Source organism: Loa loa (assembly GCF_000183805.2).
Source record: "Loa loa unplaced genomic scaffold supercont3.1, whole genome shotgun sequence".
Taxonomy (NCBI): Eukaryota; Metazoa; Nematoda; class Chromadorea; order Rhabditida; family Onchocercidae; genus Loa; species Loa loa.
In genome coordinates, this window is record NW_018108181.1 from 564,553 (window position 1) to 584,465 (window position 19,913).

Here is a 19,913-nt window from a genome sequence, read left to right on the forward strand (position 1 = left end):
TTATTATTATTATTATTATTATTATTATTATTATTATTATTATTATTATTATTATTATTATTATTATTATTATTATTATTATTATTATTATTATTATTATTATTATTATTATTATTATTATTATTATTATTATTATTATTATTATTATTATTATTATTATTATTATTATTATTATTATTATTATTATTATTATTATTATTATTATTATTATTATTATTATTATTGTTATTATTATTATTATTATTATTATTATTATTATTATATTTAACTCACGTATTCAAAGAAGTTCTCGAGTAGCAATGATAATCCACAATTAATGATTGCATTGGCTATTGCAAACGTACAAATGAGCCAGTTGAGATGTTTCCGTACCGGTATGATATTTTTCGCTAGACGGCTTTTCTAAAATTTCTATCCAATTTAGAAAAAGGTAAGACATTGTCTTCTTGTTAACTGTAATTCATTGTTTCCCAAAACGGTTCAGAATGGCAAGCACTAATTAGAGTTTTGGGCGATATATTTCATGACATACATATGCGTCGCCCATACGAGTAATAATGTTTAATTCGCTAATTGCAACCGATGTGAATGATAAATTAAGACCCGAGAAAAGTGCACTCATTGTTAACATTGATAAGATGATAAGAATCATTGCATGCAGTGAGAAAGGCATCCAGTAAGGACTCCGGGATGCTAACAATTTCACGCGAATCTGAAGATAAGTTGATGTTTTTATCTGAAACAAATGTGATTGATCCCTTTGAGTTCTCTATTGCTGTAACCATTCTGAAACTGATACATATTATCATTAATCAAATGAAAAATACTTATAGTGTTTCTTTGAGTAGAAGTGGTACAAACGTACCACTCACTGTTTTTACTTTTTCAAAAACAAAAATGCTTTTGCTGATTATTCAAGAAACATTGAGAAAGTAAGATTAAAGTAAATCACGTATTGACTAGAGTGAATTTTTCGAACAAGAAAAATGGGCGTGCAAGTCTTTAGAAAGAAAAAATGTTGTTTTGATCCAAAAAAATGAATTTGATTAAGTCTTTAAAACTTCGATTAAATCATTTAACATTCAAATGTAGTATTGAAGTTAAAGAATTCGGATTCGATTTCTGCATTATTTATTTTACTGAAACTTCAACATTTAATTAAACATAGATAGGTATACGAACATTGTCTGGAGTAGCTTTGTTGGAGAGAAATGGTTTAACACATAACAAATATAAATGGTCGTTTTCAGGAATACCATCCTTTAGTTCTACTACCAATACATTTTTATAGGAAAATTCATCGACTACATTCATGTAGTAGACAGCTTTTTTCATGTGAAAGGAGTCCTGAATTACTCAATTAATAATTAATATTTGTGTAAGTTACAAAAAACATTGCCTTTTAATCAGTTTACTTTGTATAAAAATTAGCAAGAGATATCCAACTTCCTGTTATTGAATTTCATGACAATTTAAATTTGATACCGCGCAGTGATCGGCATCGGTTAACCAAATTGAATCATATCTGCTAGGCCATAAGTTTGCCCCAAATAATGTCATCGTGAATTTTGCATTTGGTTTTACTGTTTCTACGTCGTGTACAGAGCCACGTCTTATTCCCACTATTTTTCCCATCACTGATAATTTCCTGTTTTAATTAAATGATAGCCTGATGATATACATGCAAAGTTGTAATTGGGAAATAATTAAAGTAGTGACTTGAATTAATACAAATCCGCTTTGATAGTTACATCACTTTTATCAACTGACTGATTTATACGAAAAGGAAAAATTCCAGTTTACAGTCTAAACATACGTTACAGTGTCTTGAGATATAAGATGAACATTAACATCGTTAATTAAGATTAATTAGCTGTTGACACTGTTGATACCCGATTAGCAATAAATAGCAGATTAGACAACTAGGAAAAAGTCCTTGAATAAACAGCCTTTATGGAATTCATACAGAAATGTGAATGTGAGTGGGGTGAATACAAAAAATAATTCCAATGCAACCATCCGCCAACAGTAACCATTTGAACAATAATTTGTGTTTAAAATTAAATCCATTTATTGCGCTATCTTTTTAAATCCATTTTAACCCTAGAAAATGCAGTAGGTTGAAATCCGAGAAAGGAAGCAATTTTTAGTTCAAATGAAATATAAAGATAAGTGACATTTCTGTACTGACCGTAATCAGTAACGATGTTGTGATAGTTTCTCGAGCATAGGTTTGTTTAATATTTTTAAGTTATAGAATAAGAAGGTAGGAGAAACTGAGTCTTCTTTTGAAATTCTGTTCAGTCTAGCAAATCGTATCTTAGTAAGATACAATGAAGTTTCCTTCAGAGAAGAGAAGGCGAAATGGAATTATGATTGTAGTATTTCAGCTCAACATTTATATATCAAAAGAAATTAAATTAATTAGTTTTTCACTTGATTTGGAAGTTTCACGCATTTTTTTTATACTACACGGATGCTTTTGTAAAAATGGAAATTTTTTGCTGTTTGATAATTCGAAGGGCCACTGATTATCTGTATTTAATCATGTGAGTGACCTAGATAAGATCTAAAGGATTAGTTCCATTTAAAACTAATCTTTGATATTATTTTCAAAATATGTTCTCTTATTGTGTCAATAATAGTAGTACATATTGCATCACTGATTTCTAGCACTGTTATGTCTTTGTCATAGATAACTTTCCCAATTTTTTCTAAATAATAATACAGCATAGTGAAATCATTGCTGTTAACCTAAGCATACAGATTTAATTCCATCCCAGTGCTGTTTTTGCCATGTCTGTGCTCGAAGATTCAGACTGACATTGGTATCAGATGATAGTGTTATCAGTGAAATGAAATGACCTGAACAACACATTCATTCCATTTGCAATCAGTATCGGTATTAGGTTATAAATTCATGGCAGCAAGAAAATAAAGTGGAAATTTTATCAATACAGACAGAAGAAGAAAGGACATATGTAAATAGATAGAAGGACGATATGTAGATAAAATAAAGAGGAAAGGACGATGTGTAAACAGACATATGTCAGCTCGCAGTCTCGGAATTGGTAGAGTTGTTTAAGTAGTACGCAACATGTACCTTTCTAGGCCATGGTCTGATATAGATATTGGTGTTGGCAGTAACCAATCTAGGTTGATCGAAAGGGCTGAACCAAGATGATAATAGTAATTTTGCCTAGTCCATATTTATGGTGCATTTAGGATTTGCGCATCATCTGTCCAGATTGGCCTTGGTGACTGTAATTGTATCAAAGAGATGAATGTATGATTTAGTCATTTAGCTCGCCTTTAACTGTATGGATTTTGAATAGTAATGTTAATATAATGAAAGGGAGTAAAGTGCAGAATATGTCATTTTGAATGATGTACAGTGTCATAGAAATTGTAAACGAAGTGATGCAAAGGGGAATATGTGCATTTGGCAAATCAAAATTAGCTGGACGCTGGAATGCAATTATTTCTGTAAAGCCTAAATCACGGCAGTATCGAGGATATAACACAACAGTCAGTTGTATGCTTCTTCAAACATAACTCTTTATATTTCCTTTTTTTTCTGACGGGAAAATGGAAACTCAAAATGTCGAAATTTGGAATATTTAAAACTTCTCATTTAAGAATTTAGGTTGTGTTTTCGAATACTGGTGGCTTAGGATAGCAGGTAAAGTTTTTTTTTTTTGAAATTTCAATCTTTTTTTCTCTGAACACTTCGATAATTTTTAGCAAAGAACTCAACCAATAGATCTATATTCGAAATTTACGGACGTTGCTTTGACAACAGGAACAAAAAAGATACTGATAACTGGTGCACTAGGACAACTCGGACATGGATTAGCAACTACCTTACGGCATGTTTCCTCTTTTTCCAGAAATTTCAAATATTCTCATTGGGATTATGCAAAGTGGAAACACTCGCCATCAATAAGTTCTCAACATTTTTCTTTTTATCAAAAATATTTTTGATTTGGCATTTCCATTTTTCCTTAGAAAATTTGACAAAGTTCAATTCCATCATGCTACTCACTCAGTCACCTTTACTGAGTGTCATTTTGATGAGTTATCTATTAAATATTACTTGGTTATTCGATAGCTAACTGCAGCGATAGTTTAGTCTCCATGGTTCAGTAATTATGACTGATCTTTTTGCTTATTTCCATAATTACTTCTATTTTGGTCCTTTCTAGTCTGTTTGGTGTTGCAAAAAAGTAAGATGACAAGTTTCAATTTAATGATTACAATAAAAAACTGGTGCTTCCTCTTCAGTAAAATATATGGTGACGATATGGTAATAATGACAGATATTGTGAAAGTACGGAAGGAAAAGAAATGTGGTAAAATTTTATCTTTCTGAATTTATAGTGACGCTGTTACATTCTGAAATTCTATGTTGTAATGAAGTATAATGTGGCATGTCGAAATATCAGTTCACGTAGGAATATGTGAACCTGCCAAGTCAATGAATAGAAAAAAAAAAAGTTCAACGAGAAACAGTTGAGATTTCCGCTGAATTATTTGTGTTTTTTTTCTACGTGAATACATGAACATGGTATTACACTTTTACTTCTGTATAACCTTAGCATGTACTATGCCTCGCATCTCCCGCTTTTACAATTAGTTTTTTGCATATTCGCAATACAAATAATTTCAAATCCGTAAAGTCAGTTAAAGTACTTTTTGAGAAATTTAACATTTGATAGTAAATAACTATTATACATTGTCGAGTGCTTCAAAGAAAAGGAGAAAGCTATGTGATTGGTCTTGCACGTGATAGCGATGGAAATTGGACTGAGAAATGTGTTTGATATACGATAACACCTCAGAAGTACTGAGAACTCAAGGAACCGTGTTAATCACAACAAAACTTTTTAAATCATGCCCATGACCTAGAATTACTTTATATCAATGATATACGCGAACCATGATTGAAATCCAATTAAATCACTTGCTAATAGACGCATTTCGATTTTTTGCATTTTGATTTCTCAATTTCCAAAGTTTCATTAATGTAAGAAGTTTTAGAGCCATTCTATTATCTGGACATCCTAAATCAATCTGCTATCGACCAAATTGTTGTCAATCACAACATTGACGCGATCATCCACTTTTCAGCATTGCTTAGTGCTACTGGTGAAGCAAATGTGCCTTTGGCACTCAAGGTAAATGCCGAAGGAGTGCAAAATATTTTGGAAGTTGCCAAGTTCGTTTTTGACAGTATTTTGGAAATGACGCGTTCCATTACTTATATGCATTGGAAATTTCTTTGAAAAAAACAATAGCTCTTGCACAGAATCTAAAATAACTTTTATTGAGCTAGTATTTTGAATTGGAAATTACAGCAAAGATGGGGAATATTTTGGGTTAGAAAATTTCATAGAGTGAATTTTTCGTTAGTTATTTGCTTACTTACTAAGTTTCGGATCCAGGAAACATTTTATTCCTAAATTTAGACAGCACAAAACACAAATTTTCATCCCGAGCAGTATTGGCGCATTCGGTCCAACGACACCTCTCGACCATACTCCCGATCTTTGTATCCAAAGGCCACGTACAATATATGGTGTCACTAAAGTCAGTAATCCAAAAACCTTTCCTTTAAATCTATTAAATCATTCTGGTATAATTCTACTTTTCTATTTAAGTGATTAATGAATTCCATGTTCTAATATGTCGATTTTTACTGAGGTATATGCCGAACTTCTCGGTGAATACTATAATGAACGCTTCGGCGTTGATTTCCGTTCATTACGTTTCCCAGGCATCATCAGTATTACGAAGCCAGGAGGTGGTACAACTGGTAGGTTTCTAAAATTATGCAATCTGAAGTGCGTCATATTTTGTTCAATCTAATAACACAATACATCAAATATTCCTTCCCAAAATTATAAATTTAAATTGTTTCACATCAAATTTAATAAAAAATTTGATATGGAATCAAATTTAGATTACGCTGTTCAAATATTTTATGATGCACTGATTCATGGAAAACATAAATGTTATTTGCACCCGAATTCACGATTACCAATGATGTACTACGATGATTGTATCACTTCCATCATTTTAGTAAGTTTAGTTTTTTGATTCAAAATTTTCCCTAACAGTCCGAAGTATTTCATCAATATCTTAACCCATGAATTGAGGAACAGGTTGACACATTTTCATGCTTATTCCCTATTCAAACGTTGTTCTTTTGTACATAATTCTATCTTAATCCCATTTAATTGCTACCGGTTTAAGTATGTTTGTGTTGTTTTTAAATTTATTTTACTCAACTTTCAAATTATATTGCATTTCCAAAGGAAAAAAAAGAAATTAAATATTAGAAGTTTCCAGTATCTGTCAGCGCCAGCTGAAAAATTGAGGCATCGAACCTATAATGTTACCGGTTACTCGTTTACACCGGAGGAGATCGCTATGGCAATTTGCAAAGTGATGCCGAATTTCGAAATGGAATATGAAGTTTGTCCGACTAGACAAAAGATTGGTTAGTTATCGATTGTTTTATTATTTGTAAGTTTTTTTTCAACTTGTTTTAGAAGTTATTTTTAGTTGCAAGAGAAGGATTCGACAAAGAAAGAATAATTTTTCCTTTTTTTCTTATTTTGCTGAAAAAGGCACATGAAAATTGCAGCTGATTCTTGGCCTAAAAACTTGGATGATACAGGTGCAAAGGAAGACTGGAATTGGCAGCCGATGTATGACATAGAAGCAACCATTGATAAGATGTTTGATTTGGTTAAACGTCAATTGACTGCGGAAGGTAAAAGCACAATTATATAAATAAGACAGACTTTCGATTTAATTAGTTTGAGTCTTCTTTGTTTTCCTAAATTTTCATTTTAAAAGTGCACACGCTTTCTTTGATTCCTTATTGTGCTTATACTTGATTTTAAGCTGCTTAACTCTGCCTTATACGCATTCAAATTTCATTCCTGTATCCCTAATTTTCTTTCAAAATTCTTAATTTTTAAAGCATCTAATTTTAGCAATCTTAGTAATTACCTTTTTTTGTGACAATCTAACGCATAATACACGTTTCTGATGCTTGACCTTAATTGAACCTTCAATTTAATTAACTCCAAATATTTACGTCTTCTGAATTTTTCGAGCAAAAAGTGACACTATTGAAAAAATAAAATCTGCAGTCTCATCGACCAAATATGTAGTATTTTGTTTGTATTTTTGAAAATTATCATTCATTCTTATGAACCCAACTCAGTGAATGAAAACTGAAGAAAAGCAAACAGCATCCAGAAACTTACGAAAGCAACCGGAATGACAAGTATTGAAAAAAATACTGATGTTATGCATAGCCATTACAGGTAGTCCGGACTATTCGTAACCGTCTTTTAATGTCTCACATTCTGAAACTTCATTTCTGCGCAAATCAATTGTCCAATTATGACAGTGAACGACTGAATCCTATGAATGGCATTTACTGCGAGACCATATAATGTAAGAATCCCTCTAGAAAGTGAATCTCATAAGCTGAAAGAGTTTTTAACTCATTGCTCCATTCCCACCACTGTTTGTCGCTTTTCTGGACTTCAAAAGCTAAGTCAGATATACCATCTTTGTATTTCATCTGAGTTTTGCACACTCTTTTTCTTCAAATAAGAAAGACTTCCCCATGCTTTTAACAATTGTGATCTTATGCGCGCAAAGGATCAAATTTATCTGTATATATCACCACCAAATTTTTACTTAATATGAGATTTACACCAACGAATGTCAAGTTTTGACAAGAAATTCACCGTCCAGTAATTCAAAAACAATTCAATATATCCCAATCCGGTTGCATGATTCATGTTTCGAAATGCGCTGTATTCCATCGTTTACCACAAATCTGTGACATCAATTACCCCATTTTTACGGGAGAGAATTTCACGGGAAAATATCTTAATTCAAACGCCGTCACAAATAATATTTAACCGCCTTTAAGATATGCTTGAAATCTCTAGTATACAGTCTGTTATTTATTGTTCCCACTCCTTTTTCATAGTTTATTATACATTCTCTGGGATTAAGGTAACAAAATTGAAATCTAAATCGAATTCTCGAGGACAATGACAAGAAATCTGTCCAGTGAAGTTTTTGAAACAAAAGTTTTACTTACAAAATAATAAAAACATTAACAAAACGATTTAGAAATGAATGAATAACGACGTCCTGTTGTGATATGCCATTGGCTGATTAGGAACACATCCGCACCAAATCCCTACAGGCTGCAAAATTTGCTGTATTTCGATTCTGAGTAGTGCGCAAAACTGCTATATATTTAAACAATAATTTCGTAAATGTATCGAAAGACCTGACGATTCAGCATATTCAGTTAAAAACTTCACGGCATTAAAAGATAAAGAAGTAAGGTCCCATGAATCGGAAAAGCTGTCAGTATATTGCACGAAACCTCCCTGAATCGCTTTATGGCGAGAATAACGTGTATAAATAAACCAAAGGATTTATGTTATAGCAAAATAAAACTTGACAATAACTCAAAAAACATACTATCAAATTGGAGTTTCTCTTCAATGTTCCTGCTTTTGATTGTTGCTTCATGATTCTGTATGAAGTACACTTCACCATTCTCCTTCGGTGTCCAGCCATAAAATCGCGCGTATTCGTTTACCTGCTTATCTGAAGTATCCTTGTCATTTCCCTTTAAAATCGAAGGACTGCTCACAACATAAAAATCAATAACCCTTGAAAAGAATCAAGAAAATCAAAAACAGGGCTTTTGATTTCAAAATATGACAAGTCACACTGAGGTCTGATAAGCCATATGCATATGTGAGCCATATGCGTTATAGTAAGTATAAAGTAGTCATCAAACGAGTTTATTTAGAAAAATAAAAGTCATCAGCTCTTTTTAAAAGCACTGGTAAAATCAAAATAGAATCAATTTGAAAATGCTTTTTCGACATTTATTTTCGTCGGAAATATTGACTGCAAAAATATTAGGAACGAAACTCACCAGAAACACCACCTAATAAGCGAACAAGAAGAGACTTTTCAATGTTCTGGAAAGTAACATTGATTACTTGGCATGCATCTGCAAATAAGGCATTTAAAATTGATAAAAATTATCAGAAATATTAAAATTGTCGAAATATATCAATCCTCTCAAGAGTCTGAGGAAATAATTCCTTTAAAAAGATTCTCGAGAAATATCCTTATCAAAAAAGAAAATTAAAATACGCACAATTTCTCACACTTTCTTCAAATCCTGGTACTGCTCTGACGATTTTAGGAATTTCTCCTGGCTGTCTAAATGGTTCATTGACGTCATCTAGTGGTCGATAATCCCCTCGCATCAAACGCCAAAATACAGAAAAATTGCAAGATTCCAACAAAGCCCCAATGTCAAATACTCTTTTAAGCTCCTAAAATTAAGCGGAAAAAACAATTGTATAAGCGGGTAAAAAATTTTTTCAAAGTCGGAACTTTTGAGGACAACAGATAATGAGTTAAATAAGAGACTCACCGGTGAACCAACTCGGCTAGAATCAATTAGATATTTTGCGAGAGCATAATCGCTTTTCGGAGCCATCATCATCGTTTTCAATAATATTAGCTTCACCATACTCTCATTATACCTGATATGAAACTTAAAGAAATTTTTTTCGTTATTCTTCAGAAAAAAGCAACTGTTTTCGCAGTCTCTATTATGATTACATCTTGATCACTCGATCTCTGAATCCTAATATTTTGAGACGTTGAATATAGTTGCTGAGTTCCTTTTGTTACAAGCTATCGGTTCTGATTTTGATCTTTTATTTTCAACACTGATGCTGTTTTTCATTTCTCATTCACAGATCACAATTGAAAAATTTAACAGAAGGAAAAGCTGAAGTTCATGAAAAATTTTTAAAATTCGAATTTTCCTTAGAAACTTGCAAGACAAGTAAAATTTAACCCGTAAAAAGCCAAAAAAGAAGAAACAAAAACAAACTTGTCGGGATTAAGCTGATAAAGCTTTAACGTGGTGACCAGTATATCTTTATCGTACTGATTCTCTTGCACCATTGCTTCGATGCAACTCTCAAGGGTGTCAACATTATTTGGATTATACCGATTCACTCCAGTTATTGCCTCATCTAACTTATTTTTTAGCTCCGTAAAAATTGACATCGTCTCTACTATAAAAACTGAAACATAGCAGTTACTTGTCGCGTTCATACAACCCAGACAGAAATAAGCTTCTTTGAATGATGTCTGAATGTCACCAATCTTATTATCACTACAACCTTCTGATAAATTCATATCCGTGCTCCCTTACCATTAATTCAGTCTTATGCTCATCCATCGACTCAACATTAACCTAAATATAGCTTTCCTAAATCCAGTAAAAAGCTGAACAATCTCGTTCAAAAAAAAAATTACTAGTAGCATCCCGCTACCAGTAATTTTCAGATTTTTTGTGGTCAAGATTAAAGAAATACCAATAGAACAGAGAAGATTATGTGTGCATCTAAACGTTTTATGGCAGAAATTTTGATTCTTCTGAACCGAGAGATGAATAATAAGGGTAGCTTAATAAGCAAACTTGAAATTTACAACGGAAAAACGTATAAAAGGATCATTTACGACTTGTTTTCTTAACTTTGCAAATCAAACTTTAGACTATTTTCTAATATTTAACACTAGCTCCTTTATGATTGAAATGAATTGACACGATAAAAAATTGAGAAGTGTTTTTGAGTTAACGCAAAATTTCAAAGGAAAATGATAAATAATAAATTTATCAAAACAGTAACCACCTCATAAATGATACAAAATAAGCTATATGCACTACACAGATCCAAGAGAATGTGTTATACCAGAAGACCAAATATGAGACTGTTCAATAACTGCAATTTGTCATAATCAAAATGTACTCCTTTGATTTCAAGAAGGAATGCACAAATACAAGGTCCACACAAAAGTGAACAGAAAAATTGAGATTGGTAAACATGTTGTAATTTTGTAACATAAATGAGCTATATAATAAATTAATGACTTAACCCAAGGAAAAAAAAATGATAACGATTCAGGCACATACAACACAGCATGCAATTACACAAAAAACATGTGTTAGGAAAACTCTAAATGGAATCAAAAAAGCTTGAGAAATGAAAGAACTGGAAGGCCACAGATTACAGATAGCTTGGTATATAAATATAAGGTGATTTAATGCAGGTCGCTCAACATTTAGAGAAAATGAAAGTAGAAGTAAGTTACAATTCTTTGTTCAACCTATCCCGCAAGCAAAAAAAAAGGTTTGTATTCTAACTATCCAGATTCATAATTCAAAATTACAAGAATTAGGTAAATAAATGAGAATTTCAAAAGCTTAGATTTCCCTGGAGTTACGAAAGATTTCATTTCAAACATCACGAATATACAATTAATATACAAACTGAATTTTCTTTTTTTTTGAATTGGTAATGCAATCTGTATCGATTGTCTTAATATATTATGGACAAATTTCATATGAACTCTAAATTACAGTAAAAGATCGGAAACAAAGACCGTCATTTCTAGAATATTTAGTTTTTTATAATTGCATTCCTGCTAATTCAAAGTAAATCCCTCCCATAATCCTGCATGTTTGGTGGAAGAAGTGCACGAAAAAGGTTGTCAAACATTTTTAGAGCATTCGGAAGAGTACTTGCAATGTTGCGTGATAGCCACGTGTGCTGGAAACGGCTGCGAATTTCAAGAAGTCTGCAAAAGTGAATAGCATTGGCAAATTGAACTGCATTCAATTTGAACTGTAACTGAACTGTATTCAGTTACAAAAAATTTTCCACAGAAAAAATTTGAAATATATGGTTCAATTTCCAACAATTTATCCTGGAGGAAAATGGACAACTACTGAGATAGACACTTTGTCAGCGAAGAATTTAATCAAAAGAAGATGTAAACAAACTAACCTATTGGCGAGATCAGTGCGCACAGCTGGTGGTAAATTAGACACACCGATATTAACCATTTGATAACCAATAAGTGTTGTTTCTTGAAGCAATTTAGTGCTAGATGAAAATGAGGTTTTTTGATCCTTAGGTGATAACGACGGGTTTATACCATATGTGCAAAGCGACTGGCCCAATCTACAGGTAAATTAAGTTTCAAGAAGCTTTGGTAGTTTTTTTTTTTTTTTTTTTTAATTAAACACCTCAAAACATAAAGAAGAGGCGAACTTGCAAGCGAGAACCATAAGTTCGGTGATGATCTGTATCTCGGCCAGCACAAGTGCCAATTCATAATTGTAAGGAAGACGTTTTTTTGCTTTATCCAATGCTTTCAAACTACGTTTTAATTCTATCCGTGCTTTCTGTAAAATCCGTTCAGTTTATTAACAAAATACAGTTGTACAAAAAGAACAGTATCAAACTGCTCCTATGAATAATCTAAATAATATGTACCTTGAAAATGACCGGAGTTAGTCGTTCTAAGACCATGTTATCTGGATTTAATATCATTTCCACAAACACCGAAATTGGTTTTTTCTTGTTTGATGATAGCAAAGATGACTGTTCTTGCACTTCTCCAGCTGTAAGTATGGTTAAAAAGCATTTCTGAATTCTGTTTATTGGCTAGCAAAATAGATATTTCTTCCTTCCAAGTGAAAGTCTTCCTCTTAGTCTGCTTACTTTAAGCTAAAATAGATCTAAAACTGCTTTGAAGTCTTATTTTATCATAGTTAATCATCAAATAAGATGAAAATCTGAGCAGTAAAAATTATTCTCTCCTTTAAAGTAAATTTATGAAAAAATGTGAACACACTGCTTTCTGCAGCTTTTAATCCGTAACTGAATCGTGTTATTTCATGTTCAACTCTTCCAACGGTAGACACCTGCTTGAACAAGGCTTCCATATTACTGCAAGAACCTGCTATGTAATGAACGTAATTTTAAATAGAGATCATGTCTCTAAAAAAACATCAGCTACAATATCGAGCAATACATAATAAATCAAAAATCCAAAATGCAAACACTTTACTTTCTCAAATTTTTGCACTTGAAATAACAATTTCGTGTTTTCGTTAGGAATTTCATCAACTGCATAAAGTCTAGCTAGAAATTTTGTTTCTTTAAAAACCTGCTGGAAAACTTACCCATCCAAAAGAAAATGTTCTGCCGTTATTCGAGGTAATAAGAAACAAAAACGCTTTATATCAATGGATTTGTTCCAGCAAACGCCCAGAGAAGCTAATTCAGACATGTATGACAATGACGGCGGCATTACTTCGCAACCAGTTGACAGATCACATACCATTGTGCCTAATTAGAAAATGAGGAAAATGATGTCTTTATCAAACAAAAAATATAAATACGCATAAAGTGCTCAAAAATTAACCTAAAATTGGGAACTTGCAACCCAATCTAGTGGCAAGCAAGGCCTTTTTAGCTACAGATTCAGGAGCAGCACAAAGAAAACCAGGGTCGCTTGTCGAAAACCGTAATACGACATTCAAACGTGTTGAAAGCAAGTTTTCAGCTTCAAAAGGATACTTTCCTTCTACACATATTGTAACGAACGGTGGCAAGTTATTGATCTGAAAATAAAAGCTAAAGCAATATCTAAATTCGAAACTTAAAGACCTTGATTCTCTTTTGTAGATATGAAAATTCACCAAAGAAGCGTTGTTTTTATCGATTTCCATTGAAATATATATTCTTGGTATTCTTTTCTGCACACTGTTCAGAATTGATTGATTTGATATAACTATAACTGCCAAATTCGGACCAAAATGCACAACTTTTGTAAGTGGGAAATCATCCAGAAACGAATCGATGGTTCGGCACACCAAGTCCGATTCAATATAATTGGACTGAACGTCTAGAGACGGCACAAACTAAAAAAACTAGAATACAACTGCAGATAATCTTAAATTTTATTGTGTTCATAACGGAAACCATTTTAACACTGTAAAGACCAAATGAAATCTTTTCAAAAAGCGCTTATCCAATGAACAAGAAATATTTCAATACTTCACTTATTTGGAAAATATATTTCAATGCTTTTGAATATAAAATGCGATCACTACCAATAATAATGTAATAATCATAATTTTATAAGACACTTTTGGTTACAATGCATACAAAGAACAGTTATTAGAGCTACTGACTTTCTTTTTAAAACTTCGCCAAAATATGCGCAAGAAGGTCACTTCCCAAATGCAGAGTTACAACCTGATTACAATGAAGTCTAACCAGTAGTTACTTATATTAGGATAATAGTATGCTCATGACTCTCACGCACAGACGACCAGATGAAAAACAACCTTAACAAAAAGTTCGTCACAAACTTGAGTTATCTGAAACAAATCTCGAGTCGTGTAGGGCAGATGATAACGATCAGTGGTTCGTACTTCAAAATTCACGAATAAATGACTCGCTTTACAATAACCAATACGCGTAGCAAGTTGCAAAAGCTGGAATAAAAATAAAAAAATTAACCCACAAAATTTTCGGACTTTGTTTTGACAGTAAAATTGTTGTCAGGTAAAACCTTACAGTTTCTGTGTTCAGTATTTTGCAGCCACTAAAATCCTGGTAAACAGCTCGGAAGCATGAGTCTGGAGAATCACGAATCGTTAGACAAGGTATTGCACCTGTAAAAAATAAAAGAATATTATCTCGCACAAAAAAAAGTATGTGATGAATGATTAGAAACCTACCGATCTTTTTTAACTGTTCGTTAATTACAATGCCAGTGATCTTTGTTGCAGATTCAGGTGTTTCATGCAATGTTTCCAATGATGTTTCGGTACTTGAATTAACTATCTAGAAACTATGTTTTGATTTCCAGAAGGACTATACAGTGCAATATCTTATTGATGACATGTCAGTAATTAATATATTTTCTTTAATATTGTAGTTTGCAAACGACACAAAAAAGTGCATTTGCAAATTTCAAGAATCATTATTTGAACAGGAAGGGACTTCATATTCGATTTATAAGAAACCTTGTGTTAGAAATGAACCAGAAATCGGATAATAAATTAGGACCTCACAACCTTCTTTAAAGATTCTCAGTATTTGTACAAGGGTGGAAAAACCATGCCGAACACCGGTATGATCTTCGCCATATAGTTCTATGCCATCTTCGTTGACCATTAGTGTATATGCACCAGAGCAGCATCCATTTTCAAAAATGCCACACGTAATTCTGCCATCCAAAGTAGATTGCTCCCGAACCTACAAATATTTCAAATAGTTAAATCCAAAGTCACGTCATAATCCAAAGATGATTAACATGACTGCGTTACAGTGTTTCCAACTTGATGACTAGATAATCAGAACACATTTTCAATTCCTTCTGCAAGTCATTTATCACCATCCCCTCGATTAATTCTGACACTTCTGCGATATTTTGCTAGACGAAATACAGTTAAGTGTTAATAAAAGTTGAATTTTTCTTTTTTTAAAGAGTCGAAAGTCGCTTACTCCATGACCTCTATAATCCAATTCCAAATGGACACTTGAAAGGATGGGTGCTGACATCTGGATAATTTGCATTAAACGTCGCGGTTCTGCTTCACTAGCTTTATCAAAATAGATTTTTAAACGACCATCTTTTGGATATGGGCAAGTGCGTTTCCTGAATAACGGACTTCTATTTACAGTACAATAAATTAGTTAAAAGTGCAGAAGCTACTACGAAGCATATTCAACTAATGATTGACTTTTACATACCTTTCATCCAAATCTATATATTTTGGCTGAGGCCATAACAAGTCGGTCCAGCTTTCTAGTCGACCCGCACTATAATTTGACGTTTTTTCCGCAAACATCATTGTAGTATCGGTTGATATTAACGAAGAGCGATCAATTTCAGAATCTATGGAGGTTGACCGACGAATTGTACGGTTTAATCTACAAAACCACCGAGATGAAGCATGGTTCTACTGAACTATGGTTGTGATTTAATCTATAATTATGAATAAATTTTAATCTAGTGAATTACTTTAGGTAGAAAAGCGCTTAAAAACATTGAATACTTTTAAGGAAATGAAGAATTTAAACCGAAGTACAAAAAAATTACGCATTCAAACTCAAGCTAGGCAACACAGTTCCTCCCATTTTTGTAGCTAATTTGTAACAATCCTCTCCACTTTTATTCTTAATATTTGGATCTGCTCCGTGGCTTAGCAAACATTTAACGACACCATCATTTCCTCGGCGTACTGCGTCATGTAATGCTGTTTCGTTCTTCGTATTTAACATGTTGACATTTGCTCCACTCTGACATAGCATCCTAGATCGACGGCACAATTACAAAATCATTTACGGCTTTAACCCATAACTAAATGTTTCGCAAATTACTTTAATCTTCTTTTTCTGAAGCAAAAAAAACTACACTTGGAGGCATATTTCCACTAAGTTTCCAACCTCACGACATCTTCATTTCCATAAGACGCTGCCCAGTGTAATGCAGTATTACCAGTATCCATAGCATCAATCGAATTCACACTAACTCCAGCTGATATCATTTGACATACTCGGCTCAAACTACAATAAACGATGCTTTAAATATATACAAGAAAATAATTCCTTATTTTAAACAGCAGCTAATTAAGAGAAAAGCAAACTTTGACTGAGCGGCGGCTTGCAATAATTCTTGGACAAATGCATTTTTAACTTCTTCAGAAGAAGCCATCCGATACGCTGTGTTATTATTGTCATTCTGGACACATGGGTTTACACCTGCTGATAGCAACGTCCGCACACTATCCACCGAATCTACAAACTTGTTATTACTAACTATGTGTCGGTATTTTTTATCAACATTTTATAGAAAGTAACTAGTTGAAATCTGCTAAAATCGCAGCATCACTAAAAAAACTAAATGAAATTGACAACACGGTCGTAAAACTACACGGTCCTAGCACAACACATTACTTTCGTATTTATAAACATAGCTATTAAAAGGTCGGTATCATGTTACTACATAACTAAGAGAAAACTTTCAAACCATAATGCACTAAAAACAACTGGAAGAATAGTTACTTCGAACTACTGCATGATGTAGTATCGTCCCTCCATTGTAACATATCTGATCTACCTGTTCGCGAAAATCCGACTTCGATGCTGAAATCATTGAAACTGATTATTATCTTGATTATTATCACATAAAAGCTCAAGGAATAAATTGAAATTCTAAAATGGTAATGGTCATTTTATTTCTAAGGCTGTAACTCCTCAAATAATGAAGTCCATTTACTTGCTATAAATGTTCGACAAAATCGATTATTAAACTTTGAGGAAGAGATTAAGCGCAATTAACCAATTTGTGCAAGAATAGATCGTAAGACATCAACCCGTTCATCATCCACACTTTTTAACAATAAAGAACAGATATTCTCCTCATTATTATAGATAACGTTATGGTTTGGTGTGATGCTGTTCGGTGTATCATTCGGAATGCGCATCTGGTGTTAGTCAGTCTGATGAGTATTCTGAAAACTAAAATCAGATCTAAAATCAGATGTAACATATAGATGTCAAGTAGTGTATTACAACACCTATTATTCCTTAAAACTGCGTAGATAGAATAAGCCTAAAAGTAATGGCCCGTAGGCTATTCATTTCCCTTAAGTCGATAATTAGTCAAATTAATGTCGACTAATTAAGATCTTACATTTCGAAGCTTAAACAAACAGAACAGGCTCAGTTCACTCACTGTGCCGGTAAGCAGTGCGATCGTTTTCTGTTAAATGATTTTGAGAAGAAAAGAATTTGTTTCTACCAAAACATCCACAGAGATCGCAACTTATAAATCCAGCGAAACTTCAAGCCTTTTGGAAATCCCAGCCTCATGAAATCTAGATCAAAGAGCTCCACGTACCAATTGAACACAGCATTTCTGACAAATTTTAATGCATTCCTCTTGTGCAATTTCCTAAAATCGTTTCTTTCTTCTGCTTCGTTCAAATTATTGCTATGAAGGGTAGAAAATGTTTACGCAACAAGTCTGAAGATTAAACAGTGCCGTGTTTTTCTGCACTGTCTGATTTTCTGACAATTCATCCCTCTCTTGTCCTACTCTCTTCTCTTCTATTCCGTGCTGTCCAGTTCTATTCCATCGTATCCCATCGTTTTATTTTTTGATTTATTACAACTTCTATACTTTTTTTTTGTTTATGTGCAGCTTTTCTATCTTTGCTGTATGATCAAATCTTTTTGACAAATGTATGTTGAAGGAATAAATCTAAATACTTTCTTCTCATAGTCACACCACAGGGATAGCAGGAGGATGGATTTCTTTCGAATTTAGCACCAAACAATCTATTAAATAATGTTTAGTCTTTGGAATTTGTAAGTTGTGCAATTTTCAACACATGTTCTTTAATCCCAGTAATTTGTGGCTTTCTTCAATGATCAAAATTCCACCTCCGAAGTAAACATCCATAAATTAATGCTGTTTGTTTTCCGTCGATGATGAGATAAATTGATAAAGTAGACAATAAAACCAAATTTGGCTATCGTATTCTCATTTTATAACGAGGCTACAGATATTCTCATCTGTGTATGCCCGAAGCGTCGATACCGTTTCAATCTGCAAATCGATTCATCTGCAAATTTTTTTTCACGATTATTGTTTGCTTTCCCTAGCCAAGAAAGAAGCTTTAAAGCTTCATGGGGTCACCTCTTCAGTTAGCTTTAAAAATGTATAGAAATGACAAGAAATTGCCGAAATGATATAAACGAGGAGGTCCATTCGAAACTTGCCTGCAAATCCGCGATTAAATGGAGTGTTTGGCTTATGATTATGTCTATTCCTCTGCTAAAACGCTTGATTATTGTTTTCCTATATATAAAACTTCGTATTCACCTTCTCCTCCTATACAACATAACTCAGTGACACTAGGAAACAACAGAATGCCTGAAAGAAAATTAGCCTCGAACAGCCAAGTACATTCTCGTGATTTTAAATCAGTGGTTCCCAACCTTTTCTTGATCAGGGAATACATTGGCTTTTATTATTTGTAGCAGGAACTACAAGGTTCAAAAATAATGAATCCTGTTAATTCGAAAGTATACCTTAATCAAAATTTTTAGCGCACTGATTAAACTTAGAGTAACATTATAATATAAAAAAGAACATAGGAAGTCACAAAGAATAAAGTTAAGTTTCTTCTTTCAACAATTTTCTAGTAAGTACACCACTGTCCTCTCGAACAACGGGTTGGAACTATTGTTTTAAATTAAAAGAAAATCTAATTTTCATTGTATGACATAGTCAGCGTGACATAAAGTAGGTTGGAAGAGGTGGTTCTAGTCCAAGTGTATCGTTCTTTTGTGGTTGCGGTAGTTCATTAAGGAAGTGAGTGATTTTCAGGATTGGTAAAGATGTCAATTTATGAAAAGGACAAAGCTGATATCGCGGTAGTTGGACTCGCCGTAATGGGACAAAATTTGATTCTTAACATGCTTGAGAAGGGTTTCACGGTCAGTTATAACTTCCTGTTCATGCTTAGTTCTTGAAATATGCGACAGCATATTTAAGACATATCATTTTTTTTACAATATTTCATTCATAAACTTTAAATAAAACTTGACAGTCATGATTTAAATCGGAACATGGATAAAATGTTATTATTGTTATTATTATTACTACTATTATTATTATTGTCATTATTATTGCTATTATTGTTGTCATTTATTATTGTTGTTGTTATTATTATTATTATTATTAATCGTCATTATTATTATTATTATTATTATTATTATTATTATTATTATTATTATTATTATTATTATTATTATTATTATTATTATTATTATTATTATTATTATTATTATTATTATTATTATTATTATTATTATTATTATTATTATTATTATTATTATTATTATTATTATTATTATTATTATTATTATTATTATTATTATTATTATTATTAT

The 19,913-nt window shown here is 32.5% G+C and overlaps 6 protein-coding genes across 6 annotated transcripts in view; 2 read left to right on the forward strand and 4 right to left on the reverse strand.

Moving 5' to 3' along the window:
* Positions 1–264: 264 nt before the first annotated feature.
* LOAG_05642 (hypothetical protein) lies at positions 265–1,635 on the reverse strand (the record flags this gene model as incomplete). The annotated part of the gene is made up of 4 exons (XM_003141179.1): positions 265–402; positions 533–736; positions 1,183–1,347; positions 1,486–1,635. The coding sequence occupies 4 exons, from the start codon at positions 1,633–1,635 to the stop codon at positions 265–267; spliced, it is 657 nt and encodes a 218-aa protein (XP_003141227.1).
* A 2,668-nt stretch (positions 1,636–4,303) lies between these two features.
* LOAG_05643 (hypothetical protein) lies at positions 4,304–6,830 on the forward strand (the record flags this gene model as incomplete). The annotated part of the gene is made up of 7 exons (XM_003141180.2): positions 4,304–4,352; positions 5,041–5,218; positions 5,469–5,589; positions 5,704–5,815; positions 5,963–6,081; positions 6,352–6,502; positions 6,650–6,830. 7 exons carry the CDS (start codon positions 4,304–4,306, stop codon positions 6,796–6,798), a joined length of 879 nt encoding a protein of 292 aa, XP_003141228.1. The 3' UTR covers positions 6,799–6,830.
* Positions 6,831–7,453: 623 nt separating this feature from the next.
* On the reverse strand, positions 7,454–7,850 carry LOAG_05644 (hypothetical protein; the record flags this gene model as incomplete). The annotated part of the gene is made up of 2 exons (XM_003141181.1): positions 7,454–7,625; positions 7,723–7,850. 2 exons carry the CDS (start codon positions 7,848–7,850, stop codon positions 7,454–7,456), a joined length of 300 nt encoding a protein of 99 aa, XP_003141229.1.
* A 313-nt stretch (positions 7,851–8,163) lies between these two features.
* On the reverse strand, positions 8,164–10,177 carry LOAG_05645 (eukaryotic translation initiation factor 3 subunit K). Its single transcript, XM_020446925.1, has 6 exons — positions 9,971–10,177; positions 9,503–9,614; positions 9,221–9,401; positions 8,993–9,070; positions 8,527–8,655; positions 8,164–8,243 (listed from the first exon to the last, which is right to left on the reverse strand). Exons 1-6 carry the CDS (start codon positions 10,147–10,149, stop codon positions 8,212–8,214), a joined length of 711 nt encoding a protein of 236 aa, XP_020302789.1. The 5' UTR covers positions 10,150–10,177; the 3' UTR covers positions 8,164–8,211.
* Positions 10,178–11,529: 1,352 nt separating this feature from the next.
* On the reverse strand, positions 11,530–17,980 carry LOAG_05646 (hypothetical protein). The gene is made up of 20 exons (XM_020446926.1): positions 17,854–17,980; positions 17,293–17,471; positions 17,016–17,096; positions 16,598–16,748; positions 16,398–16,517; positions 16,051–16,263; positions 15,702–15,881; positions 15,453–15,606; positions 15,015–15,203; positions 14,684–14,789; positions 14,520–14,617; positions 14,288–14,437; positions 13,637–13,858; positions 13,360–13,558; positions 13,118–13,283; positions 12,787–12,881; positions 12,426–12,553; positions 12,201–12,334; positions 11,934–12,110; positions 11,530–11,724 (listed from the first exon to the last, which is right to left on the reverse strand). Exons 2-20 carry the CDS (start codon positions 17,435–17,437, stop codon positions 11,577–11,579), a joined length of 2,856 nt encoding a protein of 951 aa, XP_020302790.1. The 5' UTR covers positions 17,438–17,471; positions 17,854–17,980; the 3' UTR covers positions 11,530–11,576.
* Positions 17,981–19,294: 1,314 nt separating this feature from the next.
* Positions 19,295–19,913, forward strand: part of LOAG_08072 (6-phosphogluconate dehydrogenase) — a 7,445-nt gene continuing 6,826 nt past the window's right edge. Inside the window, exon 1 of the mRNA XM_020447608.1 lies at positions 19,295–19,457. Within this exon, the coding sequence (XP_020302178.1) occupies positions 19,359–19,457 (99 nt within the window). The 5' untranslated portion in view covers positions 19,295–19,358. The remainder of the gene's footprint in view (positions 19,458–19,913) is intronic.